The 25,828-nt window shown below is 44.6% G+C and overlaps 2 protein-coding genes and 1 long non-coding RNA gene across 3 annotated transcripts; 1 reads left to right on the top strand and 2 right to left on the bottom strand.

Moving 5' to 3' along the window:
• Positions 1-3,172: 3,172 nt before the first annotated feature.
• LOC133972139 (tumor necrosis factor receptor superfamily member 6B-like) lies at positions 3,173-7,307 on the bottom strand. The gene is made up of 4 exons (XM_062409395.1): positions 7,190-7,307; positions 6,578-6,968; positions 4,628-4,804; positions 3,173-4,181 (listed from the first exon to the last, which is right to left on the bottom strand). Exons 2-4 carry the CDS (start codon positions 6,966-6,968, stop codon positions 3,850-3,852), a joined length of 900 nt encoding a protein of 299 aa, XP_062265379.1. The 5' UTR covers positions 7,190-7,307; the 3' UTR covers positions 3,173-3,849.
• LOC133972140 (uncharacterized) lies at positions 7,238-21,288 on the top strand. Its single transcript, XR_009924435.1, has 6 exons — positions 7,238-7,374; positions 8,005-8,034; positions 11,037-11,617; positions 11,749-12,078; positions 20,647-20,737; positions 20,930-21,288. It is a non-coding gene; the product is annotated as an uncharacterized LOC133972140 (long non-coding RNA).
• On the bottom strand, positions 10,012-25,185 carry LOC133972138 (venom phosphodiesterase 1). Its single transcript, XM_062409393.1, has 25 exons — positions 25,076-25,185; positions 24,314-24,401; positions 21,573-21,704; positions 21,286-21,411; positions 20,993-21,053; positions 20,695-20,792; positions 20,307-20,386; positions 19,709-19,828; positions 19,110-19,219; positions 18,404-18,469; positions 18,202-18,274; positions 16,466-16,574; positions 16,207-16,329; positions 15,620-15,651; positions 15,337-15,464; positions 14,885-14,954; positions 14,693-14,780; positions 13,514-13,686; positions 13,334-13,379; positions 13,097-13,251; positions 12,627-12,762; positions 12,128-12,205; positions 11,917-12,049; positions 11,396-11,552; positions 10,012-11,204 (listed from the first exon to the last, which is right to left on the bottom strand). Exons 1-25 carry the CDS (start codon positions 25,109-25,111, stop codon positions 11,031-11,033), a joined length of 2,592 nt encoding a protein of 863 aa, XP_062265377.1. The 5' UTR covers positions 25,112-25,185; the 3' UTR covers positions 10,012-11,030.
• Positions 25,186-25,828: the final 643 nt, after the last annotated feature.

The raw sequence follows: 25,828 nt of genomic DNA, 5'->3' as shown, positions 1-25,828 counted from the left end.
CTACTACCATACTACTACTACTCCTACCACTACTACTACTACTACTACTACTACTACTACTACAACAACAACAACTACCACCACTACTACCACTACTAGTACTACTACTACTAGTACTATTACTACTACTACTACTACTGCTACTACTGTTACTAGTAGTAGTAGCTGTATGTATATATGTCCAATACTACTACTACTACAGCTACTACAACTACTATTACTACTACTACTATACTACTACTACTACAGCTACTACAACTACTACTACTGCCACAACTACTACTACTATTACTACTAATATTAGTAATACTACTACTACTACTACTACCACTACTACTCCTAATACTACTAATACTAACACTACTATTACAACTACTACTACTACTACTACTACTAGTACTGATACTACTGCTACTACTACTGCACATAACAATAACAACAACAACAATAACAAAATAATAAAAATAATACAAATAGTATTTATTGATATTATTGTAAGCTATTTTATTTAGTGGTTTTATTATGGAAAGTTAATGTGTAGTTCCTGTTATAAGCAGGGTGTTGGTTGGGACTCTTGTTTTGAAGGGGCTCGAACGGAAGAGGGTGCTGTGGAGAGTGATTCAATAACATGGTTGATGCTCGACCTGTCCAGAAGGGGGCGGTATACGCGTGTAAATGTTGATTCTCTGGTTCTGTGACGTGTGAATACTAAAACTCCTGTTTTATTAATTCATGAGGGTCAAATCGTCATTATTATTCCTGAGTTTAGACATTAATGCAGATTTGTTTCTCGATGCACTAACGTGTAATCATCTGGGACAGAATCACTTTAATGGAGAAAAAACCAGTGGATTCTTCTGGTTTGAAACCAGCGGTCGTCCAGTGAGGACTGGTGGGAGAGCAGATGATTCTTGATCCTCATGAGGTCGTTAAGATGATGAAGCCTCAGTTCCTGTAAGTGGCTGCTGGGTTAACAGGAAGGAGAGAGAATCCCATCAGCTGCTCAGTGACCTCAGTGACCTCTGGCTTTACGCCTGCACTCCTGCAAAACCTCTGGATTGTTGACAAGAGATGACCCACCACGACTTTCTTCCAGATTTATAAAGGGTCACTGGGACCTTTGACCTTTGAACACAAACTTCTCAACCTGACACATGATGAGTCCGATGTGGAGGACTCATCATCACAGCGTGTGACTCAGTTCTTATATCATAAATACATAGATGTGACGAGCGACCTGAAATGACAGAAACCAACTGTGTGTGTGTGTGAGTCTGTCAGTGGGTGTGGGGGTTTTTGTGTGTGTGTGTGTAAGTTGACAGCATTCTTCCACTCCAGCATTTCCTGGAGCCTGAACTTCCTCCTGACGAGCAGGAACAGTTTCATCGTAAAGAACGTTATCGACACTAAAGGTGCTTTCCCTGTGACACTGCAGCTTCCTGGTAGAGAACCAACCAGCTTCCTGGTAGAGAACCAACCAGCTTCCTGGTAGAGTGCCCACCAGCTTTCAAGTAGAGAACCAACCAGCTTCCAAGTAGAGAACCCACCAGCTTCCTGGTAGAGAACCAACCAGCTTCCAAGTAGAGTGCCCACCAGCTTCCTGGTAGAGAACCAACCAGCTTCCAAGTAGAGTGCCCACCAGCTTCCTGGTAGAGAACCAACCAGCTTCCAAGTAGAGTGCCCACCAGCTACCTGGTAGAGAACCAACCAGCTTCCAAGTAGAGAACCAACCAGCTTCCAAGTAGAGAACCAACCAGCTTCCAAGTAGAGTGCCCACCAGCTACCTGGTAGAGAACCAACCAGCTTCCAAGTAGAGAACCAACCAGCTTCCAAGTAGAGAACCAACCAGCTTCCAAGTAGAGTGCCCACTAGCTTCCTGGTAGAGAACCAACCAGCTTCCAAGTAGAGAACCAACCAGCTTCCAAGTAGAGTGCCCACCAGCTTCCAAGTAGAGAACCAACCAGCTTCCTGGTAGAGAACCAACCAGCTTCCTGGTAGAGTGCCCACCAGCTTCCAAGTAGAGAACCAACCATTAGTAATAATAAAATCAAAGTAATGAGTGTTTCAGCTTTACTGTAAAACAGAAAATCAATTGTTTGGGATTTTTATCAAATACTTTAAATGTTCTAAAATGCTCCATTCTATAATGGAGAAAAACCATAATAACCCATCTGTCAATCATCCATCATCTGTCACTCATCCATCATCTGTCAATCATCCACCATCTGTCAATCATCCATCACAAAAGTAAGACAGAACATCACCGGACGATGCAAAGGAGACGTAAAAATAAGAAATTAAATTTAAAAATACCAATCAATATGAATGTATATGTAGCAGGGTTAATGCTTCCCACTTGCCATTGCCAGCGAGATCCCTGCGCTGGCTGTGGTAGTGGGAGCCTTGGTTGGAGTGCTAGAGCTCCCTCTAGCGGAATGCGGGGGTTGTATTTTACATTGCTGCCTCCTCTCCTCAGTCTGTGTATATCCCGGCTGGGAGAGGTAGGTAGTCAGAGCAGTTAAACATGAATCCACACTTTGGCGATGTATTACGGGAGTCTAAATGTACATAATACTGTATTAATACTTGGCTGTTTGTACATATATATTGTGTTGCTTGGAATCTGTAATTACTTTTAAATGGACTTTAGTCTTAGGATCGCTAGCTTGGCTACCATTAGCTTTGGTCGTAGCTACTTAGCTAGCGTCGACTTCGCCATGAAAGTGTACTTCAGCTTGTCTTTCTCCCATGTTAGGCTGCCATTGTGAGGGTTCTCAAAGAGCATTTCCCATGTTAAATATTCCACCAGGTATGTCACCAAACGCCCATTCAAATATTTTGTGAGTTATTTGTTTAATGTGATATTTATTTTCATGTAAATGCTCAGTCTGTGTATATCCCGGCTGGGAGAGGCTGCCATTGTGAGGGTTTTCAAAGAGCATTTCCAATGTTAAATATCCCACCAGAATAACCGGCTGGCTGCCAATGGTTCCATCGTGGTCTCAATCACACAACGCAACGAGAGAGTACACAACCGCTACATATAAATAAAATGATTAAAGTTAAGAATGAATAAACCTGAACTGTTTGTATCTTTACTATTTAACCTTGATTCAGCTTAAAATTGTTTAAATAATAAAACACATTAATAAAAAATAGAGAAACACCGATGTTATATTGTGTATTCAATTTTATTTGCGCATGATTTAAAAGCAGTAACACAAACTTCACTCATATACAACTCTGCGTATAAAAATATAAGGAGTGGCGATCAGCAGGAGCCACACTGTGACTCATCAGATACAACTTCAACTCGAAATATAAATAAATTATGTAATAAACTCACATGTTTAATCATCACACAGGAAGAAGAGGTAGATGCACTGAAGGCCGCTAACGCTCACGTGCAATACATTCAAAATCTATAACTTACAAACTGTAACTAGGCACATGCATGTACTTCCATTCATACGTATGAGGGATGGAACCCAAAAACTAAAGTCGGACGTTTTCCACTTTGTCTAACCCTCCACTCTGTCCTGGATCAGCTGACCTGAAGGGCAGCGAGCCCTCGTCTGGTTCTATAAAACATCTGTGATCACTCCTCTGTCCCCGGCAGCAGCTCTGTGTCACGTAGAGTAAACAGAAGAGAAACTGGAATACTGGGAAACAGGAAGTTAAAGAAACTCACTTTACCTCGAAGTGACCGGTTTCCTCCTTTAAGTAAAGCAAAAAGTAAAAAACAGAGCCTGTAATGAAAGTTCATCTGGATCAGAACACTTTTATTGATTTAAGAAAAACCCTGGACTGGTCAAACCCAGATGTTTGCTACCTCATCCTACTCTGACGTTACACTGCCTCCACCTCGTTCCCCTGGGCTCCACACAGCTGCTGCACAGCCGCCTCCATCCTCTGCAGCTTGTTGTGCAGCCGGTCCCGGGACGTCCTGGCGCCGATTCTCCTGAGGACGGCCGGGAGCTGACGGATCTGCTTCTCGGTAGCGGAGGCGATCCAGGCGTTCACGCGGGCGTTGAGCTCTGGGATATCGAGATCTGAGGTTACTCCCTGGTTCCTGCCGTCCTCGGAGGGGAGGTGCTGTACGAGCCGACGCAGCCGCTTGAGGGACATTGAGTGGTGGAGGAAGTAAGCCGGGAGGATTTCTCTGAGGTAGCTCGCTCCGTCTGCAGAACAGATAAACAGGATGATCAGACTGAGAAACCAGAGACTGAGAGAAAAGATGGAAATGAAGCCAAAATATGCTGCGTACGGGCGCCGCCATCTTGCCCTTTTGACTTCACAAGGAGAATTGTATATTAAATATCAAGTGAAACAGACGTCACGAGTTTGATTCCTGATGTTTACGTGGATGTTGATGATGTTAACAGCAGAATGTGTGTCACGCCCCCTGTGGCGGAGTCGAAAGGAGCTCAACATGGTGTCGAGGGTTTGAACTATGAACAGACTTTATGGTCAAGGGAGGAACTTTAAAACTCCAGGAAGCTTTCTGATTGGACGCCCTGGAACGTGTTTTTTTCATCAGGCCTCTAACTTCTCCAGGTCGACAGCGATCAGCGTTTTCTTTGCACTAAGATAATAAAACAAATAAACAATGGATTCGTGATCTCACCTCGGAGCTCTTCGCAGCTCGTGCACACGCTGTCGTGCCAGGGGGCGCTCCTGAGCAGCAGGTGCTGCCCGGCGCCGTCGCAGCTCTTGGCCCTGGTGCAGTTGTGATGAGCAGAGATGCTGTCGGAGAAGGTTCCGTCGGGACAGACGTGGCAGACGGTGTTCTGGTCCGATGTACCTGGAGGGGACGGAGGAGAACCACAGAGTCAACCTCCACCTTTCAGGAGCACATCCTGCAGACGATGGAGGCTTGTAGTTGTAGTGAGCAGTGTTTGCCTCCAGGGGGCAGTAAAGTAGTGTGTGTCTGTCTCTGAGAATCATCTCGGTGGTTCCGCTCAACACCAGCGTCACAATCTATAAAAACTACCAACCCATGGAAACACGCGGGTCAACGTTCCAGGGGCTGGTGCAGTCCTGCAAAGCATTATGGGAACTGAAGTTTTGATCAGTTGTCCTGCTGCTTCACAGAAACCTCCACACGTGACAAACACTGGAAACACACAACAACTAACACACACATTCTACACGCTACAAGGTAAACACCTCCTCTGAGCCAGGAGATAAGATCCGATCCAGGACCTTGAGATCTGATCCAGAACCTTTGGATCTGATCCAGGACCTTTAAATCTGATCCAGGACCTTTAAATCTGATCCAGGAGATAAGATCTGATCCAGAACCGTTAGATCTGATCCAGGAGATAAGATCTGATCCAGAACCTTTAGATCTGATCCAGGACCTTTAGATCTGATCCAGAACCCTTAGATCTGATCCAGAACCTTTAGATCTGATCCAGGACCTTTAAATCTGATCCAGAACCTTTAGATCTGATCCAGGACCTCTAGATCTGATCCAGAACCCTTAGATCGGATCCAGAACCTTTAGATCTGATCCAGGACCATTAAATCCTGATCCAGAACCTTTAGATCTGATCCAGGACCAATAGATCCTGATCCAGACCAATAGATCCTGATCCAGGGCCTTTAGCTCTGATCCAGGACCTTTAGATCTGATCCAGAACCTTTGGATCTGATCCAGGACCTTACGATCTGATCCAGAACCTTTAGATCTGATCCAGGAGTTTTAGATAAAATAAGATTAGATCTGATCAAGGACCATTAGATCTGATCCAGAACCTTTAGATCTGATCCAGGAGTTTTAGATAAAATAAGATTAGATCTGATCCAGAACCCTTAGATCTGATCCAGAACCTTTAGATCTGATCCAGGACCATTAAATCCTGATCCAGAACCTTTAGATCTGATCCAGGACCTTTAGATCTGATCCAGAACCTTTAGATCTGATCCAGGACCAATAGATCCTGATCCAGACCAATAGATCCTGATCCAGGGCCTTTAGTTCTGATCCAGGACCTTTAGATCTGATCCAGAACCTTTGGATCTGATCCAGGACCTTACGATCTGATCCAGAACCTTTAGATCTGATCCAGGAGTTTTAGATAAAATAAGATTAGATCTGATCAAGGACCATTAGATCTGATCCAGAACCTTTAGATCTGATCCAGGAGTTTTAGATAAAATAAGATTAGATCTGATCACGGACCATTAGATCTGATCCAGAACCTTTAGATCTCATTCAGGACCATTAAATCCTGATCCAGAACCTTTAGATCTGATCCAGGACCTTTAGATCTGATCCAGAACCTTTAGATCTGATCCAGGACCAATAGATCCTGATCCAGACCAATAGATCCTGATCCAGGGCCTTTAGCTCTGATCCAGGAACTTTAGATCTGATCCAGAACCTTTGGATCTGATCCAGGACCTTACGATCTGATCCAGAACCTTTGGATCTGATCAAGGACCATTAGATCTGATCCAGAACCTTTAGATCTGATCCAGGAGTTTTAGATAAAATAAGATTAGATCTGATCAAGGACCATGAGATCCTGATTTACAATTGTTACATCCTGATCCAGAACCAACATCCTACCTTTGCTCAGCACCCCCTGTCCGGACGGGCACGCGCTGTGGGGCATGCAGAGCTCGGTCTGTTTATCGAAGTAGAATCCCTCTTTGCACGCGCACTTGGTGTTGCTGTGCGCGGTGCAGGCCGTGCGTGTCACCTCGTAGTGGCCGCACAGGCTGCAGCGCAGACACTTCCTGATGTAGTTCCATATCTCCGTGTAGGAGCCCGCCGGGCACGGCGCACACTCGCTCCTGCTCGTCGACGTGCAGCGCGCACGAAGGAAGGTCCCCGGAGCGCAGCCCTCGCAAACCAGCTGCGTGCCCGTGACCGGGTCCGTCTGCTTAAAGGTCAGGGCGCCGTCCAAGAGAACCGCGTGCACGGCCAGCAGCACGAAGGGGACCAGTGTGGGGAACATCTGGAGGAAGAAGAGAAGGAAGGAGAACAGAGTGAGAACAGAAACATCTGGAGGAGGAAGACCAACGAGGAAATAAGATCAAGCGAGCGGGATCTGATCCAGATGTTCCCCTCCAGATGAGAGCTGTGGATCAGATGGAAGCTTCCATCCTGTTTTAGAAGAAGCTGCGGATCCTCGGACCAGGAGCCGAGGATCTGCAGCTCGGAGCGGCTCCCACCTACCGTGAGATGAAGAAGAGGAGGAGGAGGAGGAGGATGGTGCAGCAGCAGCGACCCTCCGCACAAAGATGCTCTCTCTCTCTCTCCTCATCTCTATTTAAGCTTATATGACTCTACCTCAGACGACTCATCACTCAATGCGGTTCACCGGAAACGTGTCATGGAAAAGGAATCCACACCTCATCCTGGTCAGAGCACTAAACCAACACTTATACTACTACTTATGTTAATGTTAGTCTCTGATGACGCTCACAAGCTGGAATCTCACATGATATATGACCTCATGACTGATACTAAATATAATATTTCATATGCTGTATAATCTCATAAATGACATTTTCCTCATATCAAACTTCATCCAAAGGATAAAGAGGAGATGAGAGTTTATTTTGATACAATTCAATCAGATCATTTCCCAGTATAATATAATTTAAATCAATAAATCATCCTGAATGTTCTGGATTTGTGCCTCAGCCTTTTATAAAGAGTGTATAGTATTAACCTGTTCATAAAATGTATTATATATCATTTTAGTTTGTATATTTATACACTATTTACACATGATTCCACTAAAGGGATATGGTTCATCCATAAAATTCTGATAAACTGAAACTAAAGCAGCTTTCGATAGAGATCCGGACATTCTTGAATAACCTGTGTGTGTGTGTGTATGTGTGTGTATTGTGACTATATGAGTCAGTGTTCTTATTGGTGATTGTATCTTTGGTAACTCAATTGGTTTTGACGTGGGATTATGTTTACACTGTAAATAATATATTCTCATATTCTTATAACATCATATTTCTTTCTGGCTGCAGGTCGACAAAGTGCACGAGCTGATTCACAAGGTTTGATTCAAATGAAGATCACATTGTATGACATGACTGCAGCCACAGGGGGCGCTGTTGCTTTCATTGTATTTAAAGCAGATGAAGAAAAAATGAAAAATTCTGAAGATATAAACTGGACTGGAGAAAATATATTTAAGTAAAAAATATTTGAAAACTGAAGATGATGACTGAAAGTTATTGTAACTCAAAAAATATCAAAACTAAAACTGAAACTATTCTTGTTCTTGAGTCATTTTGATCCAAGTCCCTGTTGAAGCAAAAAACAACGATTTATTGTGAAGGATGAGTTTCAGTGTTTCCTGCTCATAGTTCAGAGCAGAGGTCGATATCAGGCCACAGACAAACTAACAGATAAGAAGAAGAAGATATCAGATCAGAAAACACAGAGCAGCTGGACAAGAAAACCCCAAAGTCAATGATAGAGACTGATTAATATTTAGAGTTGAACCTGATGAAGCCAAATAAACAACAGTCAAGAGGAGACCTGTGAGGATCATCAGAGGAACGATGTTTATTTACGTCCTCGTGTTCCGTCAGAGACCAGAGCAGTTTCCATGACATGTGACAGACTTATTTTGAACTCTGTCACTTGTCATGTCAACTTTCACTTTTCTGAATCTGCAGCAGACCTATGTTGACGAGCTGGTTCTCCTGAGGTGGATCACAGCATCTGGTCCCGATACAGAAACAGCTGTTCATGTTCAAGTGTCCACAGATTTCACAACGAGGCCAAAACCACCAAAGTGAGAAGCTGGCTCCCGTTTGTTTTCTTTCCCCGTCGGGGGAAATTAAAACCTCCGACCGAAACTCGGGGGTTTCCTGGGTAAATGTAGGTGGCACAAAAAAAACACACTCTTTCACAACGATGACCTTTAAGCTTCGAAGCCAAAAACAACAAGTGCAGAATGAAGAGTTCAGTTCTGGAAACCGAGACCTGAAAACCACACGAGAACCCAGAAGCACAAATCAGCAGAATCACAGCGTTTCAGTAAAGATTCAACTTCCTGTCATCTGCAGCGATTCATCTTTCAAATCCAAGAGGTGAAACATATTTTTATAATGTTCAGTTCAGTCTCCGCTGTCAATCATCACGGAGCAGCCGGCCACCAGGGGGCGATCAGGATTCTCTGGCTTCACCTCTGGCAGCTGTCATGTCGTCCATCTTTATTTACAGTCTATGGATGAGATTCAGAATCTACTGATATTTATGAATCCAACAGAGAATCTGAATCTAAACGTAAACAGACCTTATTGATATCAAGGTTTTCTGTTCTCATCGAACTCAGAGCTTCTCATTGAATCACCGTGTGAGCTGGAGGTTCAGTTTGGTTAGTGGGCGAGCCGCTCTGCCCCCCGAGCCACATGTGGTGGACCGGGCCCGCTGGGCCTCGGCGGAGGTTTGAGCTCCACTCAGACGCTCTGTAAACATCTAAGTGCAGGTTACAGGCTCATCAACAGCTAAGACCTTTCAAAGTAAACTTCCTGTTGCTGAACAATTCTTTTCAATAAACTGTTGCTGATTTTATCTCCCAAATAAACATCCCAGAAGTGTCTGAGGTGGAAACGCAGCCAGCGCCGTGTTTACTGTTTACTGCGTGGTCCTGATGCACTGGCTGTGTAATCACTGATGGCGTGCGAGCGCCCTCACAGTTTGTGTAACTAGAGAAACTTACTGTACTGATGACGTCACATTCCTCGTGTGGTTTCCAGGTTAAACATTTAAAGAATGTGACATCATCATGAGGCAGTGTGGGGGGTGGTATGGAAGTCCAGAGAGGACTAAACCAAATAAATACAATCAATTCAATTTAAAGGGACATAAAATCTGTCTCTTATATGGAATAAAGAATCAAAAATAGAAAAAACATTTGACAAATATACAGAAATATGATGATATCTTGTAGTTATAACTTTGAGTGAGGATTTCACTACGTCAGTTTGTTTGAAAAAACAAAATCAAACAAGAACAACTGGACGGATTACCACAGCCAAATAATCTCTATCTCCCCCTGGTGGCTGGCTTGAGTCTAGGTCATAAGCCCAGCCTCCTCCATGTTAGCAGATGGGACATGGATTGAGTTCACACTGAAGTTTGTTGACGTGTTCATGTTTCCGATCAGTTTGGTTTGAATTAGTTAGTTGATGATGATTGACAGCTGAGACTCCTGACTCCTGATTGGTTTAGAATTTGCATAAATCGACAGCACCTCGTTATCACGGCTCTGTGCAAGATGGCCGACGTTCCTATCTGTGTGTAATAATCGCCATGAGACGTGAGCTTGTGGTCAAAAATCCAGTTTATCTCTGATCTCAGTGAGCAGACACGCCCCCGGTTCCCCCCCGATGACGGAGACGCTTTTAATCTGCAACAGTCATGGAGCTGGAACCAGAGTTTCATGGTTCTCATGTTAGCGTGTGTGCAGCATAAAGAACTCAGTTCACTGTGACGGTTCCATCGCTTGCTCCTGTGCAGACTGAGTCAGTGAGAAACTGTCCTCAGCTCCACAGCCTTGAAAGATGGAAAAGACAGAATTCAGCAGCAATTTGTATAAAATTGTGTTTGTTTTAATAGTTTGGTGCAAAATACCAAGAAAACAAATACTCAGTAGTTTCTAAAAATAACAAAATCAAACAAATCACATGAAAAGTGATCATGAAACGTCCAGCAAGGATCAAAAGATTAGTTTCTAATTTAATTCACGAAATTAAACATTGAGAGATTCACACAATCATGACACTGAGAATGAAATAAGATTCAACAATATAAAAATAAAAATCTGATCAGATTAAAATCTATAAAGTTCATAAAATAACAAAGTCCTGTTGATAATGACACAAATTAGAACTCATCATGAGGAATTTTAAAAATGGGTTAGGGTTAGAATATTAATCTTGATGGTGATGTGTAGATCTCTATATTTATTATTTATACATCTGTATGTTATATATTTATAGATCTATATATTCATGTATTCAAAATGCAGTTGGATCTTTCACAGTTTTCTCTGAATGGCAGCCGTGGGGCGGGTCTTCATCCTCAGCAGCTCTGGGATTGGTCGACTGCTGCCCTGGTAAAAGTCCAGTCCTGTGATCCACTCCACGTCTCGGACCCTTGATTGGTGGAACCACATGTGATCTTCCACCCAATGAGATTCGTCCTCTGCATTCTGTCAGGAAAGATGTTGTTTTAATTATATTAAACCAGATGATAACAGTTATTAGGAAGAAGTTTAAAGTCACTTCACCAGTTGTTTTACTTCTATGTATTTTCATGTGATGGTAAATTTCTCAATAATTCCTGAATGAAAACAAAGTGCTGTTTATTATGGTGTGAGAGGAGTCACTGAGTGCTCCTCACCCTGCAGCTCTCCGAGTTGCTGCTGGCGTGCGGCAGCAGGAAGGAGACGCTCTGCAGCCGCCCGGTGCAGCTGCTCACCGGCTGGGCCGAGTCTCCACAGCTCGTCAGCACCGCAAAGAAATGAGTGGGGATGGAGATGTTGGTTCCAGACACAAACCTGCATCAAACACAGAGGAAGGATAATTCATCGTCATCAGAGAAAACAGCTCCTGAAGCTCACGTGTGAGAAACATCTTCAAATCTTCTGTTTGTCCACACTGACTCATTCCAGTGAGACATTCACCAGGAGGCTGCACGAGAAGTTCCAGAAAATGTCCAGAGACACTGACTCTGACATTTGTTCTTATATACAGAACCTCGTGAACACGTCAGGAACACGTCAGGAACACGTCAGGAACACGTCAGGAACACGTCAGGAACACGTCGGGACTTCAGTGCAGCTCTGAGAACCTCTTGTGACGCACGGATCCCTGTGACTGACTGAAACCCAAGTGAAGTCAGAGTCTTGAAAGGAAACTCACTGCTGGATCTGCTCTGGAGAGTCGAACCGGCCGTCGTAGTTGTAATCGAACACGGGGCCGGTGACCACGTTGATGCCGTTGTACACGTCAGCGTATTTCATCAACAAGCTGCTGTGGAAGTAGTTCCAGATCTCTGTCACAGGAGGAGGAGGAGGACGAGAAGTGAGTTTTGGATTTTCATATGATTTATGTATCTAGTTGTGTAACTTACTCTTAAACTCTGGGTACATTGGCACCACATTACTCATCAGTAGGGAATCGAACTGTTGCTCTGCTGTCGTGTTCAGATCTGTAAACACACAATGTTGGAATGAAGTGAGGGGGGGGGAGTTTAGACAAGAGGAACACGTCACTTTATTGTTTCTAACCATTTTTGGGGTATTTAATATGAATCTAGAGCATCAGAAGGACGATGAAGGTCGTCCTTCTGATTTTCTCAACTGATTCAGAGGAAAACTGAGTCAAAAGGGAATGTTCTCAGATGAGAGAGAGAGAGAGAGAGAGAGAGAGAGAGAGAGAGAGAGAGAGAGAACTGCATCGATGCCGTAAATGGAGCTGAGGCTCTGAGGTCTATCTGCATGGACAGTAAAAACTTTATGGATCATAAAGTGATCTAGTGGCGCTGCAGTAAAACAGCAAGTTAGAGATGTTATTATGAGAAGTGTTCAAATCGACATGCGTGTGTGTGTCTGTGTGTGTGTGATACATACTGGGTGGGTACAGGAAAGCATGCGTCAGATTCCCAGCTGCTTCATACTGGTCACATCTCGGGCTGTGGGACGCAGGAAGTCTGACGTCGGCCCTCAGACAGTTCGGTGTCACCGGCAGCAGCGGATCTGAGTTCATCTGGATCAGTGTTTGTTTTTAGGTCAGAGAGGATCATCACAGACACTTTCACCTCAGCTCACAGTCACAGCCCCTGAGTCTACTGGGAATCCACCCAGAAGAGGGTTGTCCATGTCACTTCCGTTCGGTGGCTTCTTCCACCCAGATATTTTAACGTGTTTCATGTGCATAATAAACCATGGCAGATGTTCTTCAGTGAAACTCCAGTCTCCACTCACCCGTCATTTGAAAGGATTCTGACTGAGACACCAGGATTCGTCTTCACTGACAGCTTCAGATTCTAACCTTGAACGTTTCTTGTATTAAAGTCGTACACTGTTGAAGAGTCGCTCACCGGCTTGTCGATGGTGAAGGAGCTCCACAGAGGCATCAGGGCGTCGGAGCTGTAGCCGCTGATGAACCCCACCTGGTGCAGGAGGCAGTAGCTCTGGTCCGGCTGCAGCACCCGAGGACGACCGAACAACAAGTGCTCCTGCTCTGCAGTCCGCTCTGGACAGAGCAGCAGACACAAGGAGAAATAATCACAACTCACCAAAACACACACGACACACAATCTCTACTCCATCCTCACCTTGTTGTTCCGTCAGATTCAGACGACTGTTGATGGCGTCTATGATCTGAAGAGACACAACAGAGACACAACAGAGACACAACAGAGACACAACAGATGAAGTGGTTTTGTGTTTTAACGTTGGACAGTCGATCACTGGAGAGAATCGCAGGGACATGTGATCACGTCCATCTCACCCACCAGAGCAGGACAGGAGCATCCCAGTGGGTCTGCAGGCTCCAGGCTGAGCAGCGGGCACTGAGCGGGCCCGCTCTGCTCTGCAGGGGGCGCTGGTGAGTAGTAGGGCTGCCTCAGGAGGTGGTTCATGCTGCCGTGGGTCCCGTTGTTGTCGGTGGGAGAAATCTGCAGAACATCTGCAGAGGAGATGAGGTTGAGGTTTGCTGAGCAGTCACAACGGATGGATGACGTGTTGCATGAAAACATGAACATGACTCAGAGAATCAACCCCCCCGACCTCAGTCGTTTACATTACAGCTGCACAGATCCCTGTTTGGTCCTGAGACAAACCGACATCATTGATCCATGACATTGTGATTAGACAGCGTTTGTTTAGGTTTCTGCACAGTATCTGGTTTCATCTGTTGTTGAAATGAAGCTTCAACCTCTGACTGGTTTGAGACTCATGAAGCTTTTTGTTCTAACAATCTGAGCTCAGGGTCTGAGATGTAGTTTGAGTCCAAACTCAGGTCAGTGCACCAGCAGCCTGGTTCAGAAAGGTCTCATTGTAGTAATCATTGTCTCTGTCTCCAGAACAGTTCTTCTGACCAGCTTCACACTTGTCATGTGTATGGTTCTGGGTCCAGTGAAGAGCAGTGTGTGATTGACACGTTCAATATGAATGAACTTTGAAGAAACAGCTGAGCAGATCTCTGCAGAGGAGACGACTGGGACTCCTCCCCACCAGGGAGTGGTTGGACCTGGAGTCCAGCAGCAGGTCTTTATTTGCAGCAGCTGGATTCCTGCAGGTCACCTCTAAAGTTTCAGAAAGAAAAGCTGCCGCCGGCGTCACCACAGAGGAACGTGACTGACAAGTGAAACAGGCCGAGTGAGCTGGTTCACGCTCGTCTGCAGGAACACGTCTGGAAACTTCACCATAAAAGGACTTCATTGAAAAGTCCTGGCGCCGCTTCACACCCGACGTCAGCTCGGGCTCGTGTGCACGCCTCAGAACCTGCAGTCCTTGAATATGACTTTGATGTTTTAATCGCACACAGATTTTTATCTTCCATGCGTTGTTTACAGTGTTAGGCAGTTTTCATCTCTGTTAAAAACCCTCTTTGTGTTTTGAGACATTCATCATTCTCACTGATGGAGTGCAGTTTGATTGACAGCTCTCGTGGAGGTTGGAACTCTACTCACCACACATGAGATTGTACAGCTCGATGTTGGAGAAAGGTTCGATTTCTGTTTGGTTCTTAAACTTTGGTCCATAACTGACAAACATGGCCTGCAAGAAAAAGAAGAAGGGAGACGTTCCAAACAGCTGCAGCCATCAATGGTGAACATAACAGGTTCTAAACTTGTGGGAGAACCGAAGAGAACAGTGCTCACGTGCATGCTCTCCACATCGTTGTCATAGCCGTGGGTTCCACCGGAGCAGAACGTGAGGGATCCAGGAGATCTGAGGAGTCACAGAGGCTTCAGCCAAACACTCACTGTCTCACAAACACGGCAGGACTGAGTGTTTAGAGACGAAGGGAAACTGAGGTGAGGCTAAATGCTCCATCTAAGGAGATAGTCAAGCTCCAGGATGTGAGTAAGTGAACGCTCAAGTGGGGGGGTTTCTGATTTATCATGGCTCAGATGAAGGTTCTGTGCCACTCACCCCCCTCCCCCCCCCAGTCTTTCATGGACAACATCTTGTAAGTCTTTGCATAATGAGTGATTTTTCTCATAATCACTGAAAGTCTGAATCCTACCAGATATCTGTCATATGCACGTGAACAGTAGGGGGCAGGTTTTGAAGAGGAGCTGATCGACCACATGTATAGAAAAGTATTTACCGCTCAAACAGCCATTTTGCTTCCACCAGGACGTTGACGTCTTCGATGCGCCGGCTGTTGGCGAAGTGGAGGCGCTTCGGCAGATTGGCCTTCAGGTAGGGTTTGATCTTCTGACCTGGTTTCTTACACTGACATCACAGAACAATGAACACGTCTGATAACTGGACTTCATTCAGACACATGTCCTTTGGTTCTTAATGAAAACTAACACCTGGGAAGAATTGATTGAAATCCCTTGATCCAGATGTGGATCTTCAGGAGTAGTTGAAGGTGGAATACTCACGGTCATGTTAGCCACGAGTCCGGCTGAGTCGACTGTTGAGAGGAGCAGAGGGTGAGGTCAGTGTCTCACTCACACTGTGGGAACTTTGACCGCCGGCTGTTTCTTCACCACAAAACCACATCTAAAGATAGTCTGAGTGACCTCACCACTGTGGTCACAGATTTAAATGAATTTAGCTTCGTCCACATGTGCACCCACATCACATGCAGTCTTATCTACAGGTTCTGAGCTCAGATTCCAACTCTGGTACTGAGGCAGACAAAGAGAAGATCTCTCAGGAAGCCAAACACTCATTTCCTAATCTGCAGAAGTGGCTAGTTCCACCGACCCGCTGGCAGATCCGGAACGAGGTGGGAGAGAAACTCTGTGCTGCCCAGAGGCTTTGTTGAAACGACTTCTTAAGAACTCGATGGAGCAAGTCTTAATTCATAACAACATGATGATAATCTGCGGACTGGTTGTGTTTTGTTTCGTTGCTACAAACATGGAAACCGAGGTTGTGATGACGAGCTCTCCGCAGCACCACTTCCTGTCGGGTCACACGTTTCATCTGGATTCTGAAAGCAGCATTAGATCAGCTCACTCACTGACTGCGTCTTTGTTTCTGGCTCGGATGCGTCCGAACGGCCCCTCGTTGACCCAGAGGCCTCCGATGTCGCCCACCAGCTCCTGCAGCACCTCCTTCCTGTCGCAGCTCGTGTCCTCCATACCTGCAACAGCAATCACATCTCGAATGTGGAAGTTATCTTTCAAAAAGTCAATAAAGAAATAAAGAAATCCTTTTGTCCATGTCTTCTTAAGAAGTTATGTTTTTAACAAATGCAGGTGAAAGCCGCCTGGTGTTACCGTGATCGGCCACAATGACGATGTTCACGCAGCGGTGCAGGCCGACCTGCTTGAGGCCGTTCATCAGCTGACCCAGGATCTGATCCACGCCCCCTAGCGCGTCGATCAGCTGGAGGCCGCAAGGGAAGCCAACACACACCATCAGTCAAATACACAGCTTCCTCAGATATAACAAGGACCCAAAGCAAAAAATATAAAACCATCATTCCAAACCACAGCAGAGACGTCACAACCCAACATGGAATCAGGAGACATCACGGAGGCCATTAAGACCAGTGACCGGACCTGACCTCCAGCAGAGAGGCTGACTGAAGCTGAGAGCGCAGTCCAGAAATAGACTTCATCAAACCCATATCCACACTCTCCTTGGAAATCTGTGCGTGCCCGCTGCTATTTGGAGGGTTGGTGGTTCAGTCATCCTCTCCACCCTGTCAACATGGTGAGGTGTCCTTGAGCAAGACGCTGAGCAGTAAACTCCACCTGACGGTTAGGTCATTTCAGCTTTTAAATAAAAACACTGTCTCTAGGTTACATCATCTGCTCATTAACCCTTCAGGCCTTGATCTCACAAGCAGCCTCGACCCCTCGTTTGAATTCATCTGCTCTTGGCAGGTGAAGCGCAGGTTTTCAAGCAGCTGCAGCTGGAACATCTGATCCCAGCTGCTTCAGAGAGGAAATCATATCAACAAGAAAGAGCCGGAGTTTACAGGTCCACAGGGAAACACTTAAAATAAAGTGTTTTAATAGACTGAACAAGAAATACATTAAATAGTGGCATTATAAACTTAAAAACTTTGTATAAACTAACTTTATTAAGTTTCTTGAGTCTCGATACATGACTGCAGTTTCCAGTCAGTGAGTTGAGAACGGGGTCTACCACTCGTTCTGCAGGGGCTCTGCTGTTCTCTTTCACAATAAAGTCCTGAAGCTGGTTTGTTATTAACGGGGGCTTGTTAGCACACAGTGTTTCCTGAGGATGTAAGGAATCCTCTGAAAATCTATTCTTGGTCGTTTATAGTTTAAACTTTTAGATTTTGGACAAACTAAAATTATAACAGTAAACTATAGATCATCTGAATGAGCCGGCACGACTTCAATTTCCTCAAACAAGCTTCAGGAAAGTCATCAGGTAAAACCACAGAAACATCTGATTCCTCTGCAGCATCACTTCCCCCCTGAGGCTCCTCCCCCTTCCTGCTTTATCCTTCAACCCGTCAAATCAATTATTAAAGCGTCACATCACGGAGAGCGCGAAGCAAAGACTTTAAACTCCTCAAACTATTAAAGAGAAGCAGTTCACGAAGATAAAGAGAACGTGTTTTCACTGTCGGGAATAAAACTTATCAGCTGTACGTCTCCAGATAAAAACCAGATTCCAAATAAAGAGGAATAATAAAGTTGACTCAACAGTTCAGTAGTATTTCCATTCAATCGTGAGCCTGCACAGACTTTATTAGTGTGTGTGTGTGTGTGTGTATGTGTGTGTCAGTACTTTGTGAAGAACTTCCAAAGTTCACCTTTGGACTGTGTGAGCTCCTCATAAAGTTTCATAAAGTCTATTAAAGACTCTGCTGATGTGATTCTAATCGTTTTCATTTGTAAAGTCATAACGTAATAACACCCTGTGATTTTCGAGAAGCATTAAGCTAATGGGTCTGCGGCTCCGATGCAAACAGGATGGGAGCTATTTCAGTTCAATGTCTATTTCAGCAGGTCATTGCGAGAGGACCACTCACCCCCCCGCTCACAGGACCGAAGCTGTGTCCAGATTTATCCGGCTCCTCCAGATACAGAGTGTAGAAATCCGGCCTGGAGGGAAAACGTGTATTTTACTCACCAGCGACATTAAACCACCAAATAAAGATAATTAAACTTGAACAGTAGACGTGGGATGTGATTGACAGTGGGTTGTGTGTGGAGTGAAGAAGAGGAACCAACCGCTCTTCGTCAGGCAGCTGCAGCCACTTCAGCACCGTGAACACTCTTTCTTCAAACGGCACTTTACTAAAAATAGAACAGAGAGAGACTAATGGCAGCAGGAAACATCAGGAGGTCAGTTTGACCCATGGACGACATGACGGCTCCCAAAGGTGAAGGCAAATCCCCACGATCGCCCCCTGGCTGCTGGCAGCGGTATGAGTCACACACCTCACCTCCACCATGTTAGCAAACGGGACATTGACAGTGTTCCAGTGAGGTTCTACAGTTAGAACACGATGTCCGGCTGTTAACCAGAGAGCTGGGAGATAACGATCCGACTCACCCGCTTCACACGGCGATAAAATCTCTCCCTGACTCTGAAGTAGTTTTACACGGCGTCTTATCAGCTGAGGTCCAACAACCGCCTTGAGAGCACAACTATCCAAGTCCATCATCAAACAAATAACCTTTATTGTCCCCACGGGGAAACTTCTACGGGGCCAAAGGGCTCGGGACATGAAGTGTTTAAAAGTGAGTTCAATACTGCACCTGCCCTGAAACCAGTCAAAGAGATAAACCTACAAAAGGATTGGTACTTAGAAGATGAAAAACTATAACTGGCATTAAAACCTTCTGCCTGATGAGAGAGGAACTTCAACCACCACCGCTCTTTGTTTATTTGCACTCATCTGAAGTGTGATGACCCCTCAGAGCGCGGACTCACCCGTCGTACGGTCGGTAGAGGTTCGGGAAGCTGCCGTTGATCTTCACCTCTGATCCCGGCCAGAAAAACGTCCCGGACTTCAGACCCTGGTACTTTGCCGTGTGCCAAATCTACAACACGCAAACAGAACATACATGTGCGTGTTCAGTGAAATATGGATCAGAATACAGCAGGTCTGACGGAACCCAAGTTCAGCCATCAAACAGCAGGGGGTCGTTTCTCTTTGGCTGCTCCGTTAAAATCTAACTTTTTAAGTAAATGCATACTTTTCTTCATAGTTGCACAAAACCGCTCAGACAATATGACTACACACAGCTGTTTACTGTGGTTTGTGCTGTTTGTGTGTTGCACCACATTAGATTCTCTGTCATGTGGCAGAAGTATTTAGCAGAAGACTGAGGGTTGAACCGGCAACCTTCTGGTTGGAGGACGACCGCTTTACCCCTCAGCCACAGCCGCCCTCTCAATGTCATGTGTCATACTTTGTTCATTGGAATCCCAGTATGATTGTTTAAGGATTTACATGATTTTAGTAATGATGTGTAATTACACTGACATAAGCTCGTTGTGGGAGGTGTGTTCCCACAGAAAAGACTCACAGGCTGTCCCAGGTACCAGGCGGGGTTGTCTTTCTCTGAGTTGGACAGACTGAAGCTGGCATCGAACACCGGGTCGTACATGTTGTTGTCGATCAGACCATTGGACTCCGGGTAGAGACCCTGAGAGCGGAGGAGAGAAATCTGTCTGATGGTTGCTGAAACGTTTCAACAAGAGTTGTTTCGATCTGTGATGGTGTGAGGATGTGAAAACCGTCTGACACAGAAACTGTGAATGAACAAGCAGCTACTCCTCTGCGCGGGGGGGGGGGGGGGGGGGGGGAGTGGACATTATTAATGGTTTCTGTGAAACGTCTCCGGGAGTTTCTGGAGAAATCCTGAGAGGTTTCAGATGAATTCCATCTGAAAGTTTTGAACACTTTGTTGACCCACACCTGCACTCCAGCTGTGGACAGCTGAGTTTCAAACATCTGCTCAACATGGGGGGGGGTTGGGGGTGGGGGTGGGGGTTCATTGCCGACCCCTGACATGGAAGCCACAGTTGTATAACTCAATAACATCTAATCTAAGTGGGGGTTTTACCATAAATGTCTATATACATATGTGTTGTGAGTGTGTGGAGCCGGGTGAGGTCTCTTACTGTGACGATGGTGTAGTGGTTAGGGAAAGTCTTGCTGGGAAACGCTGGCTGCATGTAGGGGGCGGAGGTTCCACAGCGTCCTGAGGAGAACAAACACAGCCGCGGCTACATGAGCCTCAGAGTTCTGCGCTGAAGAACGTTCAATGCAACAAAGGCTTCTTCAGAAAGATAATGTTTCTGCTTTAACTCAAATGCATCTGGACACGTTTTCATAAGTATTCCATGACTCAGAGGCTTCCTCAGAAGTTACACAGCAGCCTCACCTGCGTCTGTTCGAGTGTTTGGAAAAGATCCTGAAAATCCAGCCAAATATTATCTGTGATCATTTATCTGTTTGCAGAATGTGTCTTCCCAGTTCCTGTTCAGAGGAAGACAGAAAGACACTCACTGAGTTTGTCCAGAACCGGGATGAGAGACCCCCACGTCTGCAGGTATTCGGCCCTCAGCCCGTCCACCGAGACGAGGAGCAGCGGCTGCTGCTTGAAGCTGCAATTCACCACAGAAACACACATTTGATGATGATATTGATTTTGTGTTCCATCTCAAAGTATGGGAATTATATGAAACATCTTGCAAAATATCACAAACACTTCAAAACTGAAAACTGTCTCAATACACATCAGGTCTTTTAAAAAGCTGTGGTCAATAGAAGTGGATGGAAACAGAAAACAACGGAGACGTCTCACTGTGCTGGACATGTGGGGGTCGACAGGTCGTCACACTCCTCCTGCAGCCAGGTTTTGTCTCCTGCAGCAGAACAACAACAACACACACAACACTTACACTGAAAGTTCAGGATCCAGCTGTGGAATTAACGTTTATCAAAACGATAGAAAGTGTGAGTGCAGGTAACCAGGTGTTTGTGTGTGAGCGCTTTGAGGGTTTAGAGAAAGAATCCGTTAATGGACTGAAGCGTGAACCTGGTTCTTCCCTGGGATCGAACGGACTCACACTGGGTCTACTGGTTAGTGTGGCTCACCGTGGCAGACATGTTGGTAGTTGCTGCAGCAGTCTCCTGCAGACAGGCAGTCGTCGGAGCAGTGACAGTTGCTCTGCTGCAGCCGGGTCTCTCCACATCGCAGCCGGGTGCAGTCCCACAGCTCGGCTGCAGGGGACAGGCATGCAGTTAGGGAACCACCATCTTCTCTTTGCTTCTAAACTGGCCTGTGCTGGTTTCGTACCCTCCCAGGAGCCAAACCCTATTTTACAGAAGAGCCCGAAGCTCCGTCTGTGATAATTGAGCCTCAGCCAGATGTTTCTCCTCACCTGGTGCTTTGCAGATGTCCTGGTAGTCCTGGCAGCAGCTGCCGCTGGCGAGGCAGTTCTCATCACATCTGCATCCTGGGACCTGGTCGTAGGGCTGGTAGCACCGAGCCCTGCAGGAGGTGACTGGGACGACTGGGACACACAAGATGTGGGTGTTATAACCAGTGGGGACGACTCAGCAGAAGATCCACCAGCAGAGGAAAGAGACGGATTCACAGGAAAACATTCATAGATGCATTCGTATTAAAAACTAAATCTTTTCTGATGTAAGCACAGAAACATTTGTATTTCTCTGAACACATGTACTTTAATTAAAGTATAAGGATCTGACAGATTACTCAATCTTACAGCTAACATTTGAAGTTTATTATATAAAATTAAATAAATTGCTCACTATTTCCTGTAAAGAGTAACTAAGGCTTCACTCTTGATATTAATAATTAAAACTCATATCAGTATGAGTTTCACTTGTTTGAGTTGATGTATTTTACTCATGATGACTTTGCAGTGACTCAGTGATTTGTCCCTCATGTGTCATCAGCACCGTTTTCTGCTGTGTCATCGGTTTGGCTCCCCCTCCTGTCAGGGGTTCCTGCTCATGTGTCACATTTCAAATCACACGACTGTCATGTGATGTCATATGACACTCAACAGGCTTCAGACCAGCAGGGACTGGAAAGTGAACTGGAGACCAGCTGTTCAGCCTGAAGCAAGAAGAACTGGTTTCTCTCGCTGCTCTCGAGCTGCGCAGGAAAACTTCCTCTGACACTTCAGATCAGAAAAGAATTCTGTATTTGGGGCCTGAAGTGAACATAAAAAAATGCCTATATTCCATTTATATACGAAAAACAACAAAACTATGTTTATAAATATATATATACTTATATGTTTACACTTTATATAGAAACCAAAGCGAGGAGGAAACACATCATTCATCTACTTCAGAATAGTAAAATATTGCATAAATATCAAAAATTATAGTAATGTGAATTCAACGTGAATTTATTTTGACATTTATCGACTAACATTAAAATGTTTAAATATTATATTCATAAATACGAATAGAGCAAATAACACTAGATGAGCATATTAGTCCCAGTTCAACATTTAAGATAAGTTGTTTTATTCTCTCCTCAGCTGTTTATATCTATTTAGATATATATACATTATTTCATATTTTGATATTCTATTTTATTCTATTTTATACTATTTCTATCTTATTTTATTGTATAGGTTGTAATTACTTGAGCATTGTTAGAAGAGAGCCTGTGACTCAAGCATTTCACTGCCACCGACTGCTTCATGTTATTGTTGTGCATTTGACAATAAAAATCTTGAATCTTGAATCTCTGGGGATCAGATTCACTCTGCCTGTTATTACATATTTCTTTAAGTCTGGTCACATCTTGTTCTTTCCAAACCTTTTTAATTTGCTGATGTTAACATCCCCCACGGGGATTCTGGGTCATGCTCATCATCGTCCTGACAGAAACCAAAGAGTCAGTAACGAGTCAGTGAGTCAGCAGATGAGTTCCAGGTTCTGAGAGGTTCACAAATCACTCACTGATCCTGGAGCAGCAGGACGTCTGTCTCACGCTGCTCGATTGTTTCTGTGTCTTCAAACCAAACAAACAGCTCAGAGTGATTCAGACCCCGGCCTCGTGCACAACCAAACATCTTTATAAGTCATCCACCTTGTGTCCTGTGATGAACACCAGTTTCAGTCTGACACATAATTGTGATAAACAGCAGATGAATGTACACGCATGGCCGAGGGGATTTGTGAGCAGATGATATTAAGTATGAGTATTTTTCTGGTTTTACAAGAAAACAGGAAAACACCAATAACAAAATCTTTCCGCCTGAATATCAAACCATTGAGCCAAATATCATCTCAAGTGACATTGTCTGAATTCCACAGACCTGACTCGTCAAACTTCCTCACAGAGTCATCAGAGGCACAGTGAGAACAATGAGCACGAGTGAGTCACCAGGAGGAACCGGAACTAGAGGCAGAAACAAGCTGCGGACGAGATCCACGAGATCTATAACATCTAAAAGATCCACGAGATCCACGAGATCCACGAGATCTACAACATCTAAAAGATCCACGAGATCCACGAGATCCACGAGATCTACGAGATCCACGAGATCCACGAGATCCACAAGATCTACAACATCTACAAGATCCACGAGATCTACAAGTTCCACGAGATCTACGAGATCCACGAGATCTACGAGATCCACAAGATCTACAACATCTACAAGATCCACAAGATCCATGAGTTCGACGAGATCCATGAGATCCACGAGATCCACGAGATCCACGAGATCCACAAGATCTACAACATCTACAAGATCCACGAGATCCACGAGATCTACGAGATCCATGAGATCCACAACATCTACAACATCTACAACATCTACAAGTTCAACGAGATCCACGAGATCTACGAGATCCATGAGATCCACAACATCTACAACATCTACAACATCTACAAGTTCAACGAGATCTACGAGATCCACAAGATCTACAAGATCTACGAGATCCACGAGATCCACGAGATCTACAAGTTCCACGAGATCTACTAGAGAGTTCGATTCCAATATGAGTCTCAGCGGCGATATGACAGGAACCTTAGATTCAGTTCAGAGTGAAGGTCGAGTTTGGGACAAGCAGAGACACGTGTGTCTGTGTGTCTGTGTGTGTCTGTGTGTGTGTGTGTGTGTGTGTGTGGCACCTTTGTTTAAACATCTCTGCAGGTCCAATCCCAGACCGAGTCCGAGCCCAAGGATCAGAGACACAATGGACACAGCCAGGACACCGACCTGAGAGGACGCATCAGAGAAACGTGATCGTCCACATTCCTACACAAGTCAAACTCTGAAGACAAACAGGGACACTGCAGATCTGTGAACCAGTGCAGACTGGGAAACCAGATTTAGATTTAATATCAAAAGAGCAAACTCTTAAATATCTTCAGGTGTTTGAGGTCAGAAAGCAGCGCTTCTTAATATTAGAATATTAATACTGTAACAAGAGCCTACAACTGTTTATGTATTTTAATAGATATTAAGTCACTTTAACCTAAACAGACATTCCTGCATCCCGAGTATTTCAACCATGTTAGTGCAATATTTATATACATGAAATATAAGCATATCATATCATATCAGATAAAATAATATAGCAATAATGATCATTATTTATTTAAAGATTATTGTGATGCAAATACATAGTCAGACATAATATCCTAATCCTAGTAAGTATAATAATAGTAATAAAATATTAAAACATTTAAAAGACCATATGAGTGTGGTCTATAAGAAAGAGTGAGCCTCAGTTGTCTCAGTTACTGCTGAAGTAATATTTAATATTAATATGTGGGTAAGCCTGAAGTGACAACAGACTCACCGCTTGCACTCGATTAAACTTGTATTCAGTGTAAAACCCACTTGAGGCCTCTGACTAACACAGGTTCTGATCCAGGACCAGCTCTTACCACGATCTTCTTCTTTCTCTGGGAATCCTTCATCATTGAACCGCTGCAGACGTCAGCCACACTGGCTCAGGACACCCGACGGGAACAAGCCGCAGATATGTCAGCAGTGACCTCTGGACCGGGGGGGGGGGGGCACTACACCAGTAACTAATTGCCAGAGGGAGTTTACAGCCCCACGTCCTCTGTGCTGGAGTCAGTCACAGCCGGATGGTGATTCCTCCGACAGCTTCCAGCTGCTGGACCCCACACGTCCAGTTGGACCACGAGCTGGAACTCATAACTTCAAAACTTTGTGATTGGTTTATTTGACTTTTGTAAAGATAATATTCAGCACTATTATGACCATTAATGGATTATTAATCATGTTGACATGGTGTGACTCACACTTTCATCCATATGACTGAGTATCTGATGCGAGCTGTTATTCATCAGGAACCTTGAGATTAAAACGATAACAAATAGATTGTTAAGATATGATTATGTTTTAAAGAATGAAAAATATGCAATCTAGCAATGTACTGAGTTAACTTACTGCAATAGGGTGTGACTAACTTCCTCTGATAATTGATTACACCTTCAGTTGGAACTCCAGTGTTTACGACACAATGAGAAGAATCATCTGTGGAATAGTTTCACTCAGATGAGTAAAACTAAAAACCTGCTGCTAAAAACTCTTCTGTTAGAAACTTGTGACAAACATCTGTGAATGCTGAAATATCCATAAACCATTAACTGCTCAAAATAGGTGTTAAC

The sequence above is a fragment of the Platichthys flesus genome, chromosome 17 (assembly GCF_949316205.1).
Source record: "Platichthys flesus chromosome 17, fPlaFle2.1, whole genome shotgun sequence".
NCBI lineage: Eukaryota > Metazoa > Chordata > Actinopteri > Pleuronectiformes > Pleuronectidae > Platichthys > Platichthys flesus.
This window is presented reverse-complemented; position numbering and strand designations above follow the sequence as displayed.

Coding starts and splice junctions, on each gene's coding strand:
- LOC133972139 (XM_062409395.1), bottom strand. CDS start 6,968: ATGTTCCCCACACTGGTCCCCTTCGTGCTGCTGGCCGTGCACGCGGTT. Junction 4,805..6,577: donor ACAGGGGGTGCTGAGCAAAG/GTAGGATGTTGG, acceptor CGTCCCCTCCAG/GTACATCGGACCAGAACACC. Junction 4,182..4,627: donor GAGCTGCGAAGAGCTCCGAG/GTGAGATCACGA, acceptor TCTGTTCTGCAG/ACGGAGCGAGCTACCTCAGA.
- LOC133972138 (XM_062409393.1), bottom strand. CDS start 25,111: ATGATGAAGGATTCCCAGAGAAAGAAGAAGATCGTG. Junction 18,275..18,403: donor CAGCTGCCTGACGAAGAGCG/GTTGGTTCCTCT, acceptor TTTTCCCTCCAG/GCCGGATTTCTACACTCTGT. Junction 11,205..11,395: donor GCAACTCGGAGAGCTGCAGG/GTGAGGAGCACT, acceptor CTTTCCTGACAG/AATGCAGAGGACGAATCTCA.